The sequence below is a fragment of the Lipomyces doorenjongii genome (assembly GCF_038497915.1).
Source record: "Lipomyces doorenjongii strain NRRL Y-27504 unplaced genomic scaffold V1508scaffold_89, whole genome shotgun sequence".
In the NCBI taxonomy this organism is placed as follows: Eukaryota; Fungi; Ascomycota; class Lipomycetes; order Lipomycetales; family Lipomycetaceae; genus Lipomyces; species Lipomyces doorenjongii.
Genome location: NW_027118156.1, coordinates 22,478 through 44,853, shown reverse-complemented (window position 1 = coordinate 44,853; position 22,376 = coordinate 22,478). Strand labels below are relative to the sequence as shown.

The 22,376-nt window shown below is 48.1% G+C and overlaps 10 protein-coding genes across 10 annotated transcripts; 5 read left to right on the top strand and 5 right to left on the bottom strand.

Moving 5' to 3' along the window:
• The first annotated feature begins 1,313 nt into the window (after positions 1–1,313).
• V1508DRAFT_425992 (uncharacterized protein) lies at positions 1,314–3,589 on the top strand. The gene has a single exon (XM_066941518.1). It carries the CDS (start codon positions 1,495–1,497, stop codon positions 3,283–3,285), a length of 1,791 nt encoding a protein of 596 aa, XP_066793016.1. The 5' UTR covers positions 1,314–1,494; the 3' UTR covers positions 3,286–3,589.
• Positions 3,590–3,686: 97 nt separating this feature from the next.
• Positions 3,687–6,407, top strand: V1508DRAFT_425991 (adaptin N terminal region-domain-containing protein). Its single transcript, XM_066941517.1, has 3 exons — positions 3,687–3,953; positions 4,014–4,892; positions 4,946–6,407. The coding sequence occupies exons 1-3, from the start codon at positions 3,759–3,761 to the stop codon at positions 6,365–6,367; spliced, it is 2,496 nt and encodes an 831-aa protein (XP_066793015.1). The 5' UTR covers positions 3,687–3,758; the 3' UTR covers positions 6,368–6,407.
• Positions 6,408–6,514: 107 nt separating this feature from the next.
• V1508DRAFT_425988 (FAD dependent oxidoreductase) lies at positions 6,515–8,142 on the top strand. The gene is made up of 5 exons (XM_066941516.1): positions 6,515–6,804; positions 6,863–6,996; positions 7,058–7,155; positions 7,208–7,315; positions 7,370–8,142. Exons 1-5 carry the CDS (start codon positions 6,773–6,775, stop codon positions 8,057–8,059), a joined length of 1,062 nt encoding a protein of 353 aa, XP_066793014.1. The 5' UTR covers positions 6,515–6,772; the 3' UTR covers positions 8,060–8,142.
• V1508DRAFT_464404 (FMN-dependent dehydrogenase-domain-containing protein) lies at positions 7,845–9,889 on the bottom strand. Its single transcript, XM_066942898.1, has 2 exons — positions 8,301–9,889; positions 7,845–8,252 (listed from the first exon to the last, which is right to left on the bottom strand). The coding sequence occupies exons 1-2, from the start codon at positions 9,720–9,722 to the stop codon at positions 8,166–8,168; spliced, it is 1,509 nt and encodes a 502-aa protein (XP_066793013.1). The 5' UTR covers positions 9,723–9,889; the 3' UTR covers positions 7,845–8,165.
• A 149-nt stretch (positions 9,890–10,038) lies between these two features.
• Positions 10,039–12,383, bottom strand: V1508DRAFT_425984 (uncharacterized protein). Its single transcript, XM_066941515.1, has 2 exons — positions 11,940–12,383; positions 10,039–11,867 (listed from the first exon to the last, which is right to left on the bottom strand). The coding sequence occupies exons 1-2, from the start codon at positions 12,225–12,227 to the stop codon at positions 10,341–10,343; spliced, it is 1,815 nt and encodes a 604-aa protein (XP_066793012.1). The 5' UTR covers positions 12,228–12,383; the 3' UTR covers positions 10,039–10,340.
• Positions 12,384–12,419: 36 nt separating this feature from the next.
• Positions 12,420–13,666, bottom strand: V1508DRAFT_425982 (mitochondrial 54S ribosomal protein uL29m). Its single transcript, XM_066941514.1, has one exon. The coding sequence runs from the start codon at positions 13,489–13,491 to the stop codon at positions 12,520–12,522; it is 972 nt and encodes a 323-aa protein (XP_066793011.1). The 5' UTR covers positions 13,492–13,666; the 3' UTR covers positions 12,420–12,519.
• A 913-nt stretch (positions 13,667–14,579) lies between these two features.
• On the top strand, positions 14,580–15,631 carry V1508DRAFT_392415 (trimeric LpxA-like protein). The gene is made up of 3 exons (XM_066937956.1): positions 14,580–14,807; positions 14,863–15,099; positions 15,152–15,631. The coding sequence occupies exons 1-3, from the start codon at positions 14,707–14,709 to the stop codon at positions 15,468–15,470; spliced, it is 657 nt and encodes a 218-aa protein (XP_066793010.1). The 5' UTR covers positions 14,580–14,706; the 3' UTR covers positions 15,471–15,631.
• Positions 15,632–16,386: 755 nt separating this feature from the next.
• V1508DRAFT_425976 (uncharacterized protein) lies at positions 16,387–16,809 on the bottom strand. Its single transcript, XM_066941513.1, has one exon. It carries the CDS (start codon positions 16,726–16,728, stop codon positions 16,423–16,425), a length of 306 nt encoding a protein of 101 aa, XP_066793009.1. The 5' UTR covers positions 16,729–16,809; the 3' UTR covers positions 16,387–16,422.
• Positions 16,810–17,090: 281 nt separating this feature from the next.
• Positions 17,091–18,869, top strand: V1508DRAFT_425974 (uncharacterized protein). Its single transcript, XM_066941512.1, has 2 exons — positions 17,091–17,468; positions 17,523–18,869. The coding sequence occupies exons 1-2, from the start codon at positions 17,141–17,143 to the stop codon at positions 18,653–18,655; spliced, it is 1,461 nt and encodes a 486-aa protein (XP_066793008.1). The 5' UTR covers positions 17,091–17,140; the 3' UTR covers positions 18,656–18,869.
• Positions 18,870–19,498: 629 nt separating this feature from the next.
• On the bottom strand, positions 19,499–21,611 carry V1508DRAFT_376700 (uncharacterized protein). Its single transcript, XM_066937604.1, has 2 exons — positions 20,978–21,611; positions 19,499–20,927 (listed from the first exon to the last, which is right to left on the bottom strand). The coding sequence occupies exons 1-2, from the start codon at positions 21,434–21,436 to the stop codon at positions 19,635–19,637; spliced, it is 1,752 nt and encodes a 583-aa protein (XP_066793007.1). The 5' UTR covers positions 21,437–21,611; the 3' UTR covers positions 19,499–19,634.
• Positions 21,612–22,376: the final 765 nt, after the last annotated feature.

Sequence of the window (22,376 nt, the reverse complement as noted above, 5' to 3'; positions counted from 1 at the left end):
CAGACGCGCATGCTGATTGCCGGCCCCGGGTGTGTCAGTTACCCGGACAAAGTCGCTTCGCACACAAATTTAGGTGGTCAACTGGGATTCACGTAGAATAAGTGAAGCTCCCGAGCAAAATTTTACTCGCTAATAATTTGGATCGGACTTAGGTCACCTTCAAATTCTTTACTGCTCTGCAATCGAAAATATTCTGCGGAAGTATGGGAAAGCGCGTTTGCAGCTGACGGAAATGCTAAATCTTGCCAATGCAACAATTCAGAAACGTGGCCCAGAGAATAAGTTTGAGACTCAATTGCTAGAGACGACTGAATTTTGCTGAGAATATGCCGCGGAAGAAGCCCCGGAGGAACTACCTCACGAAACCAGAAAAGCTTAGACGTAGATATTTCATTGAGATGCCGATAGGACAGAACCGGTACACTTTCTCCATGGAACAATCATTTACGTACGCAGGATCGAAAGCGAATGACAGTTACAGATAACACTGATAGCAGTCGCACCCAGGCACGACGAACAAAGTTGTCGCATGTGTAGATGTACATAATGACAGCAATTTCGATGATCTTCGATGCACGCCATAGCAGAAGTGGCCTGCCTAAAATCATCTAGTAGCGAATGACACCAGCGTAAAGTAAATAACTGTTTCGGTATACACACTATCTGGCACGGCGCTGTGAACTATTAATATGTATATTTATATTGGTTAAGCATATCGAGGGAATTGTATGCGAGGAACCTTGTGGATGTCCAGAATACGGATCATACAAGATGCGAGGCAGCAGCAACTATTCTGGGGAATTACTAGTGACAGACCAAACCCCCCACCTTTTAGTGTGGCCTAATCCGCGGGGGGTCCCACCCAGAATGTAGGCACGCCCTTACCCACAGCATATGTGTGATTCTGTAGCAGATAAGTAGATAGGCTGTACATTGCTACACCGGGACTAATCCGTTGCATTGTAAATGTCAACGATTATTACACTTGCCGACATGAATACTCAATTCGCACGTCGTTATATTGTATATCGAACTATTCCGTTTCCGATTTGCGCCATTATGTGACCAGGAAGCTCTGTGCTCCATCACTTTTTGATATCCCTGACAAGAAATTGCCGTACTTTTTGAAAACTATGTTGCATTCTTCTCGGATTAACGATCATTGGTAGCTGACAAGTAAAGAACTGCACATTGGCTAGACCATTACTCGAGTCAGATTTGATATCTCCCATAACCACCTAAATATCAGGAACAGCTTTCCGATGTGCAGATTGAGTTCCGCACCAATGCTGCTAGTAGGACAAAATCGCACGGGGAGATTTTGCAGACTGTTGTGGTTGAAGAAGTACTATAGCAAGGCGCATTTGATGAATGTGATCTCTGTTTTATCATACCCATGTTGCTAAATAATTAAGTTTTGACCGCAAACGTTGATAGCGATAGAATTTTCGACGGTGGGTTGCGTCTTCCGCACAAAACGCAATTGCCCCGAGGATGCTAGCCCAATACAGAATATTCCACAGCGCAATCTTTGCCTTGTCCCATCTTGGCCCCGGACTCTTATTTTACTCATTCGCCCCTTGCCCGGCGCTGTCTACTCTTTCTTTCTTTATCCACTCGGCGCATTTCTTTCTCTGTTCTCCTGCCATGACCGCCGACAGCAAGACTGCCAGTATTCAGGCGCCCGTAGAGCTCAGGTTCACATCTCAGATGCCAGCAGAGAAGGAAACAGATGACGGACAATACTACGCAGATGTCATTGCACGTGAGATTGCAAACGGCGTCGACATCGAGGACGGACAGCCAAACCCCTTCGTATTCCTGCTCACCATCCTTGTCTCCTTCTCCGGCTTTCTCTTCGGCTATGACACGGGGTACGTCTCGGGCGCGCTAGTCGCCATTGGCACCGACTTAGGTAGAGAAATTACTTCGTCCGATAAAGAGTTCATCACATCCGCGACGTCACTTGGTGCCTTACTCGGCGGTATTATTGCTGGCACCCTTGCTGACGTCTTGGGCCGGAAATGGGTCACAATCGGCGCGAACACGTTGTTTATTGTTGGTGCCGCTCTCCAAACAGGTGCACATACAGTCTGGACAATGATTGGCGGTCGCTTCATTATGGGATGGGGAGTCGGCATTGCATCACTTATCGCGCCGCTGTATATTTCCGAAATGGCTCCCTCGCGCTTCCGTGGTCGTCTCGTCATACTCAATGTGCTTGCCATCACAGGCGGTCAGGTCATTGCTTATGCTATTGGTGCGGGTCTTGAGGGCCTTCAAAACGGCTGGCGTCTACTCGTGGGTCTCGGCATCATCCCCGCAGTCGCGCAGATGATAATGTTCATATACATGCCCGAGACCCCGCGGTACCTCGTCCGACGTGGCCAGATTGAGAAGGCCCGTCACGTTGTCCGATGGATATACAGCTCGCGCAACGGTGAAGTTGACGAAGAAGTCGTCGTCAAGAAGGTTAAGCTTCTCGAGATCTATAACAACGACCAGCATCCCGAGTGGTCCGGCTACAATCGGTTCAAGTATGCACTCAAGCAGCTTTATTGCGTACCCGGCCATTTCCGCGCTTTGGTTGTCGCTTGCGGTTTGCAGGGTATCCAGCAGCTTTGCGGTTTCAACTCGCTCATGTATTTCTCCGCCACTATCTTCCAAGTTGTCGGCTTCAACAAACCGACAGCTGTCTCGCTCATCGTCGCTGGCACAAACATGGCGTTCACTATTCTCGCTTTCCTGCTTATCGACATCGTCGGCCGTCGCCGCATTCTTCTCTGCACAGTTTGGGGCATGTCCGCGGCGCTCGTACTCAACGCCATCGCATTCCATTTTCTTCCACCCAACGCAACTCAGTCAGACCCATGGGCAATCGTCATCCTGATAGCGATGATGCTCTACGTTGCCTTCTACGCCGCCGGAATTGGCAACGTCCCATGGCAGCAATCAGAGCTCTTCCCGATGCATGTCCGCGGTCTGGGCACTTCAATGGCGACAGCAACAAACTGGGGTGGAAATTTGATTATCGGCTCCACGTTCTTGACTATGATGAATCGGATCACGCCGTCAGGCACGTTTGGATTCTACGCTAGCCTGTGTCTACTCGGGGAGGTGTTTGTTTATTTCTGTTACCCCGAGACGTCATGCCTCACACTGGAAGACATCCAGGGCGTGTTGAAGGATGGATTCAATATCAAGCGGTCTAATCAAATGAGCCAGGAAGCCAAGATCAAACACCGTGCATCTACCCGTGAGGTAGTTAGCGATTCCGAAGTTTAGAATTCATGTATTAATAGTCTTTTTTTCATTTTCTAGAACTATGAGTAAGGTGCATGTGATGGCGCTAAGTGAATCGCTTTTTTTTTAGTTTGGGAATACACGATTAATTGGATAACTAATCGTTAATTTCGTTAATTTTTGCATCAAGTAGTTAGTGCAAATGATCGTGTGGAAAGAATCTGAAAATTGCAAAATCGCATAGAAACGATTATAGATATGTTAGACTATGACTACGATTATTTGTGTATAGTATTTTATTGAATAGATTAATATTGCTGTAATATTAGATGTCATTATATTGGGTTGATGAGTGTGGATGATCTGATTGTTGTGGCACGATACACACCAACGTATATCTCGTCCCGTTCTCTCGACTGCCCAAGCTTCAAATCGACTCGGCGCCACAATAAGCCCGAGCACCACAGTGACCGTCGTCTACAATTCCTCTTACGTCCTCTTCTCGCGTTTTGGAAATGGCAGAGTCCTTGTCTAAAATCACCGCAATTTTCGAGACAGCGAAAGAATTGACCATGGAAGCGGCTGCGTCGGCTCGTACTGCGACCGCAAGTTTAGGAGAGGATGGAGTGTTTAGACAGCGTGATGTCCAGCGGTATTTGAATTCGCGGCACGAGAAGGAAAAGTTGGTCGGTATGAAGGCTATTGCAACTGTGAGTAATTTTATAGACGTGAGAAGGATTTGTGTGAGCGGGTGATAGCTAATTGGGTAGATGATGTCGAAAGGACAGGATGTTACCGAGTATTTCCCCGACGTGGTCAAGAACTCGGCCGCACAGACACTCGAAGTGAGAAAATTGGTATACATCTACCTCCTCCGATATGGCCAGCAGGAATCCGATCTCGCGCTTCTCTCAATCAACGCAATTCAGAAGTCGTTGGGTGACCAGAACCCTCAGATTCGAGCGATGGCAATCAAGGTGCTATCTGGTATTAAAGTGCCCAGTATCGCGCCGGTTATATTATTAGGTATTAGAAAATCAATAGTTGACATGTCGGCCATTGTACGTCGTGCGGCAGCGGTAGCAATCGGCAAATGTTTTGAGCTTGACAAATCAAATCTCGAGACACTTGTCGGCTACCTCGCTACCTTACTTGCAGACAAGAGTTTCTATGTCGTGGGGAGTGCGGTGCAGACTTTCGTGAATATTTGTCCGGATAGATTGGACATGCTTCACACGAACTATAGACGATATTGTAATATGCTTGCCGATATCGAGGAGTGGGGACAAGTCTGCGTGCTGGACATGTTGACGCGGTATGTCCGTGTATATGTCCCTAAAGGCAGCATGGTCAAGAAACAAAAAGACGAGTTTTATTCCGACGATGAGGAAAGCGCCAAAGAAGCGGAGGAGCAGCAAGAAGACTTTGTGATTGATCCGGACTTGGAAATGCTGCTGGCGGCTGCGAAGCCATTGTTGCAGAGCCGAAATAGTGCTGTTGTCCTTGCCACGGTGAATCTGTTTAATGCGCTCGTGCCAGAAGCCGATTTGTCGTTCTTGGGACCGCCGCTGGTCAGACTGCTCTCCAGACCGTCGGAAATTCAGTACGTCGTGCTCTCCAACATCGCAGTTCTCGCGATTCAAAATAATGTACGGTCTCCATATTTGCAGTTTACTTATATCTCGTTAACCGATTCGCATAGGAACTGTTCGCACCATATCTGAAATACTTTTACGTCTTCCCGTCGGACACTCCCGAAATCGCGAAACTCAAAATCGAAGGTCTGACTCTCTCATGTTCCGAATCGACCGTCTCTGAAGTCCTGTCCGAACTCCAATACTACGCAACCTCAGTCGACAAACTCCTCGTCGCAGAAGCCGTCCGCGCGATCGGCCGGTGCGCTCAAATTTCGAATGAAATCGCGCGACGATGTTTACGATGGTTGCTTAAACAGATTCATTCAACTGATCATACTCTTGTTGGCGAGAGTTTGACAGTGATTAGGTACATTATTCAATTATCGCCCAAAGACCACATCAAAACTGTCGCTAAACTCGCCGTGGCGCTTGACAGTGCCACCGTGTCACTTGCGAGGGCGAGTATTATTTGGCTTGTTGGCGAATTTGCCGGAATTGCACGGTATATTGCTCCGGATGTGTTACGCAAATGCGCCAAAAACTTCGCGGATGAGGACAAGAATACGAAATTGCAGATTGTACTTTTGGCGGCGAAGTTGTATTCGTACTATATTGAGGAGAAACCGGTGCAGGAAGACCAGGAGCAGGAGGACCAACAACTTGAGCCAACGATTCGGCCGCCTGCTGACCCTATGGATTTATTGTTCGATTACATCATGCTTTTGGCACGGTACGACACGTCTTACGATTTACGCGATCGTGCGAGATTGTATAAATCAGTTCTCTCGAGTCAGTCGTCCGCGCCCATTGCGAAATTGTTACTGCAAGCACCGAAACCATCTCCTCATGCGCCGTCGCCGAGTCAGGGGAAGGAGAAATTTTTGATTGGAAGTTCTGGGTTGGTGTGTGCGCATATAAGTGATGCACGGTCATTACCTCCGTGGAGTAGTGACACCCCGGATGCGAGTATTAGGGATGAAATCAAAAGTGAGGAAACACCTGTTTTCGCTTCGCTGCCGAAGAAGGTCAAGCCGAAGGCGAAGAAGGGAAAGAAGGAAATCAAGAAGAAGAAGGTAGTGGTTGAAAAACTTAAACAAGTGAAGCCGAAGAGTGTGAAGAAGGCGGAGGAGGATTATCATACTACTTTGGACGAATTTTTTGGCGAGCCTGCTGCGACTTCCGCGCCTGTGATGGTGGTGGAGGAGGAGGAGGATTCGGAACAGCAGGAGGAGGAAGAGGAGGAGGATTCGGAACAGGAGGAGGAGGATAGCGAGAGTGAGGTTGAAATTATTGTTGAGGTTAGTGATGATAGCGAGGAAGAAGATGGCGAGGACGATAGCGAAGACGAAATCAGTGAGGAGGATGATGAGAATGAAGAAGGAGGAGGTGGCGAAGAAGAAGGCAGCGAGAGCGGGAGCGATGATCAAGGCGAAACGGAAGACGAAAGCGATGATGCTGCTGCCCGGGGATTGTTAAGTGGCCAATAGTTCTGTATAAACTCAATGATCTAGATTTTGCATTAATTTGTTTGCTTGTTTATGTAGAATTGGGTCCAGTGTCCGGGGCAATTGAGTTCAACGCGGCCCACCAGCCTCACAATCAACGCCTCCGTAGCTTTACGTCAGATGGGTCACCCTATGAGCCCACATTGTTCACCCGTGAATCGGTTTCGTGAACTAAGTAGGTTTAGAAACTCTTTAGACAACTGAATAAGTAACTTTCACTTTGTGGTACGTTGTCTTTCTCCACATGGTATATGAGGTCAAACGGCGTGACGGAACGAGGGCATATTTGTTGGATGATTTAGCTGTTCGTAGTACCCTCCTTTACAGACTTATTGACTGTTGCTAGACGAAGTAGCATTATTTTACCACTGTTACATTCAGCATATTATGACCAATGCGAAGAAGATCGTTGTCATCGGGTGCGTTATGCCATTTCTATTCTGCTTAATCTCGGAACAAATAATTGATAACTTTCAGCGCCGGAGTAGCTGGCTTGACGTCCGCGTTACAACTATCCAAGAAAGGCTATGACGTGACAATTGTAGCGAAATTCATGCCCGGTGACTACGACATCGAGTACACAAGTCCGTGGGCAGGCGCCAATTGGATGAGTATGCATCCTTTGTTTAGAATAAATATCTATTTGTTGGGACGGGCAGCTAACTGGTGCAGGTTTTGTGAAAGACAACCAGCGATTAGCGAATTATGATCGGATCACCTACGGCGTTTTTCAGAGGCTTGTGAAGGAATGCCCTGATGCTGGTATCTGGGTGAGTCATATAAATGCCGAAAAGACCAGCACCTTTGTACTAATGGGGACAGCCACAACGATGTATTACATATGTTCGGCCAGAGGATCTAGATAAACAGAGCGATCTCCTTGGTGGCTTACTCGACGCGCGTCCATGGTTCGCTGATCTCGTCGCAAACGTACGTCCTTCGACCCTGATTAATGATTACCAACCATCTAATCACTGAATGCAGTTTACGATGCTGGACCCGTCAGCCCTTCCAAAAGGATACTGCCAAGGCATAGCGTATGACTCCGTCTGTATAAACGTACAAGTTTACCTACCATGGCTACAGTCTCAATGTTTCGCCAATGGTGTCAAACTCAATGTCATCACACTCAAACACATTAAAGAGGCAGTCGACCTCCATGCATCAGGCAATAAAGCCGATCTAATTGTCAACTGTACGGGTCTACTGGCGTCTAAACTAGGAGGCGTGATGGACTCGAAAATATATCCCGGCCGTGGTCAAACCGTTCTTGTGCGCAATCATGCACCAGCAATGTATAACGTTAGCGGGACGGCGGACGGCGAAGACGAATTGACGTATATTATGTCTCGGCCTGGCGGCGGCACCATTCTAGGCGGATGTTATCAGAAGGGGAACTGGAACGGGACTGTTGATCCGAATCTCGCGGAGCGGATTATTAGGCGATCGTTGCAGTTGTGTCCGGAGCTTGAAAAGGACTTTCCGCTGGATATTGTAAGGCATAATGTTGGTTTGAGACCGTCGCGTGAGGGTGGGCCTCGTGTTGAATTGGAGGATTTGGTCGGGGTGGGTAAGGTTGTGCATAACTATGGTGCTGGCGGGGCTGGGTATCAGTCGTCTTATGGGATGGCGGATCACGTTGTCGAACTTGTCGAGCTTGCGTTTAAGGAGTAATAGATGTGATAGAATTTATTGTCTATAGTTCTGTATAGTGCCAAGTGTTTCCCTGCCAAATATGTCATTATATGCTTTCCTGATCCCTTAAGCTGCAATATGTTCATCACAACTTCGCTTTGAAGATTGCCGCAGCAGCAGCAGCAGCCTGTGGGCTTGGCCCTAGAATGGCGTCCAGCTGAGAAGTGTTGACCTATAGCACTTAGCACAACTCTCAGAAATTAGGACACTATGAACTCACGTATTGAGGGCCAAGCTGATCAATAGTAATGGCACCAAGCAGTCTCATCGCAGTTGCAATCTCCTCCCGCAGTATCTGAATAACTCTTGAAACGCCTGCCTCGCCAAATCCTCCAGCCAATGACATCAGCGCAGGTCGCCCAATGCCGACTTGTGTTGCGCCGAGACACAGCGCCTTGACGACGTCCGTGCCTCGTCTGATTCCTCCATCTATGTAAACCTCGAGACTTTGGAAGACATCTGGAGCGTACGTCCGGAGCTCTTCTAGTATCAGTAATGGTGGCGACGAACCTTCTAGTGCTCGACCTCCATGATTGGATAACAGCACGGCGTCAACCAATGCCTTCCCGGTCGTCTTATCTACTTGCTGTGTAGCAAGAACAACGTCCTCAACGGTCTGGAGACCTTTCAGGACAATCTTGATATCATCTGGGAGCTGCTTCCTCAGCCAATTCAAATCATCCCAAACTAAATCTCCTGCAGTGCCCTGAAACAGAGCACGTCCAACACCACCCTCGGTGCCCTTTCCTCTGCCAGAATTAGCAGACAAAGCTTCACCGTCGTCAACATGTCCACTGGCTCTCGCTTCCTCCCTCGCGAGCCGCTCATCCATCTCCCGCTTTCCAGGTGTCGGCGCGTCAAGAGTCAGCACAACGGCTTTGCACCCCGCTTTAACCACATCCCGCAATTGCTTCTCGCTTCTCGCCCGCTCATTCTGAACATATAACTGGAAGGCAAATGGCTGCTCGTTACTAACCCGCGCAGAAACAATATCGGGGTACCGTAACGACGCATTATTCGAAATCATTTGCAAAATTCCCTGCTTGCCACAGGCCCTCGCAATCGCCTTTTCGCCGTCCGGATGCGCTAGACGCGCTAACGCCGCCGGGCTCACAAACACCGGCAGACTCGTTTTGATGCCAAGCATACGAGCCGTCGTATCCACTAACGTTATGTCCCGGAATATACGTGGTCGAAAAAGAACAAGATTGAAGATGGTATTGTTGTGAATCTTTGTCCGCATATCGTCGGATGCAGAGAAGTAGTATGCCCATGCTTTTTTTGACAATGTCCGCGAAGCGTGACATTCGATGTCCGCAATATTTAACATATCCTCTGGTGTCTCAGCCGCCAACTTCGCATCCTCCTCCTCAGTTTCGTTATTAGCCGTACCTCGGCCACCATTAATGTCAACAGTACCGAGCTTCGCACTCTCAGGAAGCGTCTCTTCTAACGTACCTGGCGGATGAATCCCCTCGAAATCAGTTGTCGCGTCTTTACCAGCAAACCGCAAAATCGACCGACTTCCACCGGGATGGTCCGGTAGAAAGTCAGTTACGTCGTACACTGTGTTACGGATAATTACCCAGCATGATCGCGCCGTTTTGTGCTGTGATACTTCGTCGAGAGTCAGTGTGCCCATTGCGAAATTGAAGCAGCTCTCCTTGGAAACAATACTTCTGGACTACAATGCTTCAGTCGACTGAACGAAGAGCAAACCGATCAGGATTTGGCCGATAAGTAAGTCCTCACAGCGGAGTTAAACGTGGGTGGAGAAATAAAGTTGGGGGTGTGGTGGGGGTCATTTCATTACCATACATCGGCCCCAGTCGCCATATCCTGCAGATTACACCTGAGGTTTCCGAGTTTGGGTTATTCTTTTGCGGATAATGATAGATCACGTTGCAGAAAATACGCGGTGTACTAATATGTACAGATATGAAAGAATCATGAATAACCCTTGACTATAACAAACTATATTCACGTTACGGCTATAACCATATAACAGAAACAATCTCATTAATATCATATGTAAGAATAACTATAAGCATAGGACAGAAAATCTGAGAACCTTTTACGCCGAACCTATCGATAACAGAACAAATAACAGTTCAAATGCCCGGGCGGCGAAGTAATGACAGAGGAAATATTATAGATCGTCGAACCACGGTAACAGTGCTTACTGACGATGATAGCCCTGATGGTATACATGCTGAAAATATATATCTGACAAACAAACGACAACATAACAATGACCAGTCTAGTCACCGTCGGCATTAATGTTGATCTCGTTCGCATTGTCGCTTCTGGATTCTGTGTCCGAACTTAATTCCTGAACAACACTACGAGTAGGTTTCTCAACAGCTGATGATTCCGAGACAGGACTAATTTTATCTGCATTTCTCGAAGTTGTTAGAGATGCAAGTTGACTTTGAGCACCAGCAGTAATTCGCGATACCGATGGTGCGGCTGACAGTGCTGGACTATATTTCTGCACATATGGTTGCCGTTGAAACGCACTATAATCAATATATGCCAACTCTGGACCTGGATAATTCTGACTAATTCCTTGAAACGACACCCTTGTAGGTGAAGATCCGGCTCCCGTTGCTGCATATGTATGACTCTGCTCAGCCGTCAAATCAATAACGCCTGGCTGTTGTGCAAGAACTGCATGTCGATGATAATTCTGAGGCGTTTCAAAAACAACAACAAATACTTCCGCGTTCTTCACCGCTAATACTGCCAAATTGCGCTTCCACATATTACGGCCGCCGGTACCCCTTGTTTCTTTCTTCGCGTTATACTTGCTGCCAATACCTTCACCCCCAAATTTCATGTTCCGCCAAAGTACCACGGCCTTCTCCTTTCCAATCTCGGGCGGTACGACGCGCAGTATAAGTTCCTCGATATCGATCGTCTCGAATGCGCGCACCGTGACGGGATGCAACGTGCGTTGGATGACACAAAATATCCAAAGAGTATTCTCATGACATGGCCTGATTGTTACAATATTTGGGCTTAGGCGCGGATGCGTGAGACGTCGGTAGTCGGGCAACAATGGCACTAGAAGGGTAATGCAAGACTGATATGTTAACCCGTAGGGATCCGTCACTGACTTTAGAGCAGCTTCGGCGGGAGTCATGGCTGACATGCGACCCGGCCTGAACATTTTCTGTGACTGCAACGAAGCGGAATCCTCAGGCATTACAACCACTTGCTGAAGATGTTGCTGTGCGTGCGTGCGCACATGAGAATTAGAAGAATTTACGAGATTTGTACTGACACTGAGAGGTTGGACCATAGTCTGCTTCACAGCCGACGAATATGTACGTGGCTTCAGGTCTTCAGCACGTAACGAATCGTTCTCTTTGTTTGTCGGTGGCCCGATTGGAGGAATAGCATGCTGATTTCTTGTGGAACGCTCATTCTCGGATGACGACGTCAACACGGTGGAATTCTTGAGCTGATCCTGAACACCGGAAATAACTCTGGATGTCTCGGTAATCGATGTCGACGATGATGACGATTGCGACAGAATACGCGAACTTTCAGAAATGCTGCCGCCGTAGTTACTGGACATTTCGCCATCTTCAGGCAACACTTTAATCATGATCCGCATGCCATCCTCGATCAGACTTTCCCAGTACTCCGGGTAAATTACGGCGCCGCCAGAGATCAAGCCGGCCGGATTGCCTTTGGAATCCACTACTGTAGTGTCGTACCGGATCTGCAAGCGATGCAATATATCCGGGGAAAACAAACGAGAAAGAAGAATAACAAGGTCCTATCGCCAAGCCATTAGTCATCGACATCCAACTGAATCAAGAATCCAATAGCCCATTGTAATCAAAATCACCTCGTTCGTCTCCACTTTCGACATTGGCAAGGCGAATTGCTCCTCATCAGTACGCACGTAGATCTTCTTTCTCGAACCATCAGTACCAATCTTCATCGGCGAGAAGGAATCATCCGATAAGGATTGTCGCGATGGTGAAGATATTAATGTTGGCCGCTGCATTGGTGAAGGCGGGGGGGCAAGACCCGGAGGCGGTGGAATCGTAATGGGGAAGAATGGCGGGTGTTGTGGATGTGGACCGGAGCCGAACGGATTCAACGGGTGGGAGGATGGATGGAAGAATGACATCGCGCTAATATATCAGGAAAAGTTGGATCGATCAGTGATGTCTCCTTTATTTTACAAACAGAAATCGATACGGATGGAGCAGACTGGTTAGCGACGTTGAGCATGAAACGAAACAGTTGAAGCAACGGGGCTGGGTTGGGACAAGGTTTGTTTACATCGCTCCGGAATAGGGTTGTCCAAAACATGGCAATAGTCAAGATTCTGAGCAGCGCAGTCTTATACCGGCAGATATAGAGTTTGTGTTAAACAACCCTATGTCCATACTATTATTTACTGTATATTACAAACGAGTCTACGCCGCCGACGAGACAGCCACCTCCTTCTCTTTCAACTTGTTCACAACCTCGTTCGTAACATTGGCACTCTTTGGCAATTCTTCCTGCACAAGTTCCGCACCTGCGGGCAACTCTTCCACAAATCTGTCCAAGTCAAACTCCTTGTTCGCGTTCTCCCACGCATGATATCTCTCGAGCAACACAGTTCGGATATTCTGCATACTCCGCCGCACACGTTTTAACGGCTCATCGTACTTCTGCGCAACGTTGTCGATCATGTTTGGTCGAATAGCAATTCTCAATGCAGACATTTCCGTCCGTAAGATATTCAACTCCTTCAAGCACACGTACCACAACGCATGCAAATCCTCGTATCCTTTCCGCCTCAATTCTGGAATCTCCCACGACCGTCCCAATTGGTCGTATATTTGTGGATGAGTCAAGGATCTCTCCTTGCTCCGGTAGAACTGCCACAGCGGATGATCATCGCGCGTGACGACATTAGCTGGCGATGGCGTAATCGGCGGCCGCGGCTGCAAATCGGCATGTTCACCTTTTTTAGACGAAACAAGCACCTCGACACTCTCATCGACGGGTCCAGAGGAACGCGGCTTGCTTAGTAAATGTCGTCGATAATCGTCGTCAAACTTGGCTTTGTTCGACAAATACCGTTTCTCCTCCTCTTTTTCCTTCTCCGCAATTCGCTGACGGTCGGCGCCGCTGAGAGTCTCTGCCTCCTTCTTGACGTCAGATGTCTTGAGAGCACGGGCTTGTCGCTTTTCCCGTTGCTGGGCTCGGTACGTGGATCGTTGTGCGTCGATAAGCGCAGCGATCTCCTGGTTGCCTGCATCCACCGGTCGTCGTCGCGCGCTGAAAACCGACGTGGACGAAAACGATCGAGTGGGAATAGTAACGGATGACGAGCATACGGCCACATCAGCAACTGCTTTCCGATAATTGTTAGGGCACAGTAAAGGTGTTCGCAACATTTCGTAATACACGCGAGTGATGGAGAGACGAAAGACGTTGTCCGCTACTCAAATTATGCAGATCAATTGAGTGATAGAGGGGCCCTCCCGTTGCGAGTTATAGTAGAATGATTGGAAGTGTCAACATATAGTTGCAAGCGGCGTCGTTGCTTGAAATTAAAGCATCAATTATCGGTTGTCAAATTTTCGCGATTATTGGGCAACTATGGCAAGCCGTTAGAAATTCGATTGGGACGGTCTGAGCTAGTCCATATTTGTGCTTATCGATTTCATAATCCAAGGGTCTGGTACATCTCATTGAATTATCTGGGTATGCAACTTGTGTCTTGATACACTCATGAAGGACGCGATGCTTTCAAAGACGTTAATGCGGTGGTGTAATGATAATTTTAATATTTTAGATTAAAAATGCTCTAAATACGAATCTTGACGATCGGCAGCTGTGCAGCAACTGCAGCGGTAGTCTTCTCAATCTTAATTAATATTCATCAAGGCGCACCATTATACTCATTAAATCAACAAGTTTGTAGCACATACTGACCGAGATATATTACGAGACTGTAAGAGTACTTCAACGGCAGCAATTTACAATGTTCTTTCATTGTCTGTGTTGTAGATATCGTCTTGGCGTACCGCCGCGCAATTAACAAAAAGGAAATTGATTGAGTATAGGCTATAGGGTAATCGAAAGTAGATCAGGAATCTCGAGATCGTATTGAATGCCTGTGTCAATGTTTTCATAGATACTGTCACAATTAGTGGTACTGATCTAACCAATGAACATGGAAACCGCTGCAACAGGATTGATGAGACTTGAAAGCAAGGATATAAAACGAGGGTGCAAGCGACTTAGATCCCGGGCTATGCCAGAGAATATCCATACATAGGCACTCTCAACAAAGCTATACAGTATTGGCATATTCGTCTTTACTCAGAATTCCCAAGCTTTATGGTTGGATAGCCGATAGGATAAAGACTCAAGTGGACATCTCACGATTGAGCCCCTTATTACATTCTGGGTACAGATAATTTTGTATGTAAAACATAGTACCTAAAACTGTGGGGGCAGCAAGAGCACGAGTGCAGCCGGCATAATAAGTCACAAAAAGGTTATACTTCGGGGAGTAGAGTAACTGACTACGTGGCCCTATCTTTAGCCCAAATAGCCATGAGTTCCTTCATCCACAATCATTCAGTTAGGCTATAGCATTGATAATGGCGAGTATCGAGAAAAATCAAAAGTTTATTGCTTATGCGAAAACGCTGAAGGGTATCCCTTGGTGTGAAGATTATGAGAGGATGATTTCAGGAATGCTGTGAGTATTAATAATGTGGCTCGTGAAAGGAAGGCCGGAATACTTACGTTAGTAGATACGATTCTTTCGTTCCAGAATTAGTCACTGAGCGGACTCGAGCTCGGCAAAGAGTGACGAAGTACAACGCATACTTTCCAGAAGACGCAACGGCAGAATCGATTACGGGGGAGCGCGAGGGTATGCTTCGAAATATTATAGGCAAGCTCGGGAAGAAACCGTATATCGAGCCTCCGTTCTATGTCGACTACGGTTGTAATATTTCTATCGGAGATGACTTCTACGCAAATTTCAAGTAAGCCATATTATATGATCTACTAATGGCATCAACCTTACTCGGACGGTAGTACCACCTTTCTCGACTGCAGCCTTGTGACAATTGGTGACCGTGTAATGTTTGGACCTGGGGTAAGCATATTCTCAGCCACACACGAGACGAGTATTCAATCTCGACGGGATGGCATTGAGTATGCGAAGCCAATCGCAATTGGCAGCGATTGCTGGATCGGTGGGAATGTGACAATATTGCCAGGAGTGACTATTGGGGAAGGGTGCACGATCGGCGCGGGATCAGTTGTCACAAAGGACATCCCGCCTTTCTCGATTGCCGTTGGTTCGCCTGCACGTGTGGTAAAGAAACTTGAGCCGGTTCCAGAATTGAATTAACAAATGTTGGGGTTTACAGGGCAGGATGATTCATTTCGTTAGCTTATTAGCTTATGTATCTGCTCTATTCTAGTAACCTTTGGGGAGTCGCAGTACCAGACCAATAGCATAAATCGGAGATATAACTCCGGTTCCTGTTTCAAATTATAAATTTCTTAGAAAATGAATACTTCGTCAAGAGCATGGTCGCGACTACTAATTCCTTGGTAATAGCGTCTGTTGCCTGATTGTACTACGTCAGGCATTATTTGCTACTCAGAAACTTGACGATAATGGCAGGCTGATGCCACACGAGTCAGTAACATGGTTAAACACTGCTAACAGGCTACAGTTGGTTCCTCTATCGCGACATCTTGACGTCGTCCTCGGATCGTCTGTGTGTTCGCTTGGGCAAAATTAGGGCTTCGCCCCAAAGTGGCAACATCGCTAACTTTCTTGCATCGACAATAAAATTGCCTGTCCTTATAGGATTATATGTTATGTATTGATTAATTAAGATTATGACATGTGTAATGTCAAGTCATGCCACAGCTGCACACAGTAAGCGGCCACATTGGTGCAACCGATGTTGCCACTTGGGACATGAGTCTGAACGGAAGAACACGCGACAGACAGTTGTCCCTACATACAAAGGTATTTAGCCGAGTGCTACTTAGACAACCCGCAATAAAAAGCACCACGATTACATGCGTAAAAGTCACAACGCGCATCAGCGTCGTGGGTGTTGGGGGAGGAGGCAAAAAAAAACTACAATTCATAGTTCTTCGAAATCAGGGACTGTAATGAACGCCGAGCAATGTTTTACAGGGACCAGCCGAGGTTGACTCGAAGGGCAATCATTATTTCATTCATTAGTCACGGACCAACAATTCATTCGACCCTTACCGCGGACGGCTGGACGGCAAAATGTAAAGTTCAGGGGTGCAGATCCGCTTCGATACCGATCTGATTCTTATTTAGTACTAGTGTCAACGAGCATTTGTTGTGGCAAGTTTAAGTGACATATGCTACAGATTGCGAGAAGAGCATATGAAGGTGCCAGTAAAATAAGCGCTATATTTGCTATGAGCACTTCGCAGTGGCCAAGTAAAACAAAACCGCCGATACAGACAATTCGACTAACCACAATGTGGAACCGGTGGATTAGGGCATGTCTCGTCGCGTTGGCCCCAACTTCTATCATCGTCGGGGGCGGAGAGCTTCGATATTTCGAATGCCGACCAGGACACGCCACAGAGCCATTCCGTAGAATATCCATATCAGATTACGACTATGGCCTGACTCGAAAACGGCAGAGAACCGCAGAAGAATTGTCACATGTCAGCCCAGTCGGCTGCAGACGGCTGGCGACCGCGGCTACTTTACTGGTGCGGGACGCCTTGTTGGGTGCCCTGGATGCCCTGGCTTGCCCCTGACGTGGCGGAGAGTTTTCAAACTGATGTCGTGGCGTTTGCGGTAGTTGTGTGACGCAGCGCTACAGCTACACCACAACTCCCGTCCCATCGGTTCTGTCCCAACAGTGTCTTCCGAAGCAGTTGTTGGGGGTCCGAAGGCGAGCCGCACGTCGCCATTGGCTTATATACAAATTGAAGCTACCTCGACCTTTTTTTTGCTCAGCCATCACGACTCCCTCTGAATCACAGTGCAGTTTGTTAATAGTTAGCAGAACAATGACAGCCAGTGCTGAGACAACTTCCGCGCAGCCTGTCGTCGAGTCAGCTCGCGCCAGGCAACCCAGATCAAGCTCGACGTCGCCGTCTCGTTCGGTTGGTAGTGCTGCGTCGACTGCGAAGCAAGCGTCCTCTACATTCGTCCACATCTCCGAGCAACCGTTCACTCTCCAGAACTGGTACAAGCACATCAGCTGGCTCAATGTCACACTGATCATCATCATCCCTGTCGTCGGCTGCACTTCCGCCGTTTTCACCCCTCTGCAATCCAAGACCGCTATCCTTGCCTTCGTCTACTACGTCCTGACGGGCCTCGGTATCACTGCTGGTATGTATTGATATGATACTGCAATATATGATTAGAGTGGTGCTAACAGATCAGGTTATCATCGTCTCTGGTCTCACCGTGCTTACAGTGCCCGTCTTCCTCTGCGTATCCTACTCGCTGCTTTCGGCGGCGGTGCTGTTGAGGGCTCCATTCGGTGGTGGTCTGCTGGTCACCGTGTCCATCACAGATTTACCGACACTGAGAAGGACCCTTACTCTGTCCGCAAAGGTCTGCTCTATTCTCACATCGGCTGGATGGTGTTTCTCCACAACCCGAAGAAGTCCGGCCGTGTCGATATCACCGACTTGAATGCCGACCCTGTCGTCAGATGGCAGCACAAGAACTACATTCTCGTCCTCCTCACCATGGGTTTCCTCTTCCCCATGTTCGTTGCGGGCCTCGGCTGGGGTGACTGGAAGGGTGGTCTCTTCTGGGCTGGTATTGTCCGTTTGACAGTTGTCCATCATGCTACTTTTTGTGTTAACTCGCTCGCTCACTGGCTCGGCGATCAGCCTTTCGACGACCGCCGCTCTCCGCGAGACCACTTCTTGACTGCCATTGTTACATTCGGCGAAGGCTATCACAATTTCCACCATGAGTTCCCCTCTGACTACCGCAACGCCCTCAAATGGTACCAGTATGACCCCACCAAATGGCTCATCTGGTTGCTCAAGAAGATCGGCCTTGCTTATGACCTTAAGACCTTCTCTCAAAATGCCATCCAGCAAGGCATCGTCCAGCAAAAGCAGAAGAAGCTCGACAAGTGGCGCGCACGTCTTAACTGGGGTGTTCCTTTGGAGCAGCTCCCTGTCATGGAATTCGAAGAGTACCAGGAGCAGGCCAAAACTCGTGCACTCGTCCTCATTGCTGGTGTTGTCCACGACGTCACCAACTTTATTGAGCAGCATCCTGGTGGAAAGGCTTTGATCCAGTCAGGTATTGGCAAGGATGCCACCGCTGTCTTCAACGGCGGTGTCTACGACCACTCTAATGCGGCCCACAACTTGCTCGCTACTATGCGTGTTGGTGTCATCCGCGGCGGTATGGAAGTCGAGGTCTGGAAGATGGCTCAGCGCGAGAATAAGGAGTCAACAATCAAGTCCGATTCGAATAATGCCAACATCGTCCGTGCTGGTTCTCAGGCTACCCGGATACAAGCTCCCATCCAGGGTGCTGGTGCCGCTTAGTTGTTCCATTTGCTGTTTACTTTCTTTGCAGGTTTGGGTTAAATTCATTGGGTTATGAATAGGTAATGCTGTTACAATTTTATTTTTCATCTATGTACATGTCCGCTCACGCATACTTCATTTGTTTAAGGAATAGAATTTACATGTCTATATATGTTTTCCGGTCGTAGTCTTGTTATAGGTAGCTAAAATAATACGATGGGTTTCTTGTTTATTGCTGTCCTACAGGCTTTTTTATATACCTTGCAAAACAATTCGCTTTAAATAAAAGAGTAAAGTTATATGCATAGGGAGCTTACCGTGGACCGGCTGTTAGACGCCATCGTTTGATAGGACCTCGTTCAGAACTCTTCCGCATGTATGACCACAATTGCATCGATGCTGAACATCACATAGCTGGGCGGAGACGTATATTATCGCATCTAGCCTTACACAAAAAAAAGGGAACTTAGAGCTAAATTTAGTGAGAACTTACGAGACGAAGGTTACATACAGAGTGAACGCAGCCGAGGACAGCACACTGGCGTCTTGTCCTTTCAATAATATCCATAACTTACCTATTTTCAATTATTCATATCCGTAAGTTATCCTAAGCTAGACCAATATCTGTATCCGTATCCGGTCGATGTCATCTAGTATTGGGTTAGTTGCTGTGTCTGCATACTGCATTTATTATGATTATCACCATTAAGTTAATTAGTCTAATATATTTCATTAATAATTTGGCGTTAAGGTGAGTCGAGTTTGAGGTTTTGAGCTGAAAATATTATGTGGCAGGCTGATGGTCGTCGACGCTAATCCTCCATACAGGGATATCTTATCAACCAATGGATATACTAAGAATTATTTCCCCGGTAATCCATTTATTACAACCTGTCTATGTCCCATTGGTCCCTTAGCATGCAGATCCTCGGTAACAACAAAAAAATTCCCATAATCCATGCATCATCCTACATATAAGGAAAAAAAGGTTACAAATTTAATCATCGTCCCATAGATCGAAATCGAAGTACGCCTTCGGCCACTCAAGCCAGGGCTCCCAATCTCGTCCCAAAATCTTACAAATCATCCTCACGTCATTCTTAACACGCAATTCCTGCCACCACACTTTTGTAAAACTCATGACGGCGAGATAGTGCACATAGATGGCAAGTGGTACTAGTTCGTGATTTTTTAGTTTTTGGATGAATTCGTCGGAACACACGAAGGGCCAGGTCATGATATATCGAGTTAAACCGGCACCGAGTTCCACGAATTCGGTATCGTTGAATGTGATTAGTTGCTCGAGTACCCTGACCGGCCGTTCGCAGAGGTACGTCAACTCGCGTTGGTTTAATTCAGTCGCTCGTTTGTCGATAAGATTGGACAAGTACAGCAATGATCGCTCGCCCACTGGCAGGAAGTGAATATGAGGATTCCAGTGGAGAGACAGGTGACCCTCGTTCATGTTGTCCGATTCAATCACTACGGCCTTTATTCCTAAAAGAAGAGGAAGCCATCGATCGATTGTGACAGCCCGATTGTTAGCGTATTCTGATGCCTCGATGTAAGCGAACGCGTCGACCGAGACAAGAGCGCCGGCAATGATCAAGGCTTCTAGCATAGCGGGTGTCTTTTCGATATCGTCGGACGCAATTCCCATTCGGAAAGACTCAATGGCTCGGTGACGGTAATAAACCGCAATGTTTTCATAAGAAAAGTCATTCCGTAGATACTGTAAATGGGTAGCCGACAATGCGAGTATAGAATACATCATAAAATCGAACTCGCAAGCCATCGACGGCACTTCATGGGTCCACATGTAAACCGATCGAGGATTGTAGTTGTTCGATAAACTCTTGGAGGTGTTGAGAATGTAGTTTGTGAGCAAGGCCAGCTGCTGTGTCGCAATCGCGTTGCCCGGAGACTGGCCGAGTACCGTGTGAGGCGAGGGCAGGGCCGTGAGGTTCGGCGCCGCGCCATTGATGTTCTTGCTCGCACCCATGTCGAACGTTGGTGGCGTCGAGAATGTCGTAGCCGACGACCGCGCCGATAGAGCGGCCGCGACGGACGAATCTGGCGTGACTCCATCGAAATAGCGAGTAGCGAGACCAGGAAGTACGCCGGGGACTGGCACCGAAATGCCCAGCGGCATGGCCGACGCTCGAGGAATGGCTGAAGGAGGAATCGGACTGCTCTGCCGCATGACTGGCGAGGCCATTGCGTGCGACACATAGGAGCATACAACATTGTGCTTGACACAATTGCGACACTGGGGACGCATCTCGTCGCACTACGAGTAAACGTTAGTCCTCTTGCTCCAGTAAAGTAAACTTAACTGACCTTGATTTTCCGCTTCTTGCAGATTAGACAGCCATTGCGAGACTTCAGATGCGATCGGCGTGGCATTGGCCCTCCACCTGGCGTCTGCTGCTGCTGCAATAAGGTCATGTGGGCGGATATGCTGCTCGGAGACGTGCTGACACCTGGAGTGGGAGCGTCAGCCTCCGACTCGCTGACATCGTCGAGCGTAGGATGTTTGCTAGAGGACTCGTCTGTCTGCTGTTGCTGCGCTGTCGAGGGTCTGGCGGAGGACAGCGTGGGCGAGGTAGACTCAGTTGCGGAGTTGGAGGACGTGTCGCGGGAGACAGAAGGCGGCGGGGCAGGCACAACGGGCGAACGCGTTGCGGAGAGCGAAGGGGACACGGCAGGAGGAGGAGGGCCAGATGAAGACGAAGAGGAATGGGCCAGGCTGTTGATAGATGTAAATCCGTCGCGCGATTTCGATGGCGCAACGGGCATCGTTTGTCTGCTGGTGTGCTGGCTGCTGCTGACTGTTTTGTGTGAAGGGTGCCGTGCCGATGCTCGGACTTGTCGGGACTGGCAGCGTGATAGCTACTAGGAATCTGGAGGCGAGTGCGAGAATGCGAGCCCGTTGGCTGTCAGAGAAACACGAACACGAGCGCGCCCAAAGCCCTGAGCCCTCGCTAAGTCGCATCGGGCGTCCTCCCCCCTCCCAAAAGCCGACAAAATACGAGGTATGGCATACCAAGCATTTGATTGGACAAACGACAGTCGGACCCATTTGACCGGCTAAATGGCAAATCGATTTACGACTGCGAATGCGACTCATTCTGAATTGTAAAATATCGAGCCATTCTGACAATATACTAAGAGCCGGTGTGCCGGTGGCGGCAGCATTTATACGAATGGCGTATAGTTTCCGCCTATCGCACTTCCCGTGACATTTTACATACAAGTGATACAACCATATTTAGTTACTTGCCATCAGTGTGTATTGGATTCCCCTGCATCAAATCTGCATCGAATACAACTAACCATCACCAATGTGCTCTGTGTGTGCTAATTGCTGGCTGTTGCTCAGCAACGCCGCTTCAGCGGTTAGGGTCCCACATTATTAGGTGGACTACAAAACCCTCAACAACCCTCGAGCCGCACTATCACGAGCGTTCTTGAAAACCTTTGCTCTGACAGTTGCGACTCAGGTAAGCGTCGAACCGATCTGGCGTCGTCGTCGGCGATGCCGATGTTTCCTCAAGTCATTCCTGGAGATATGACAGCATACTGAGCTGCTAATAATACACTGACTAACAGCCAGCCAGTTTGTGAGTGGCAACAGTAACGTACGACTGCTCAGACTCCATGATCCTGAAAGACGCTCAGTAAATAAAACAAAATCGAAAGAACATGAGTGTCCAATGCGACTCACGACGACAGTCAC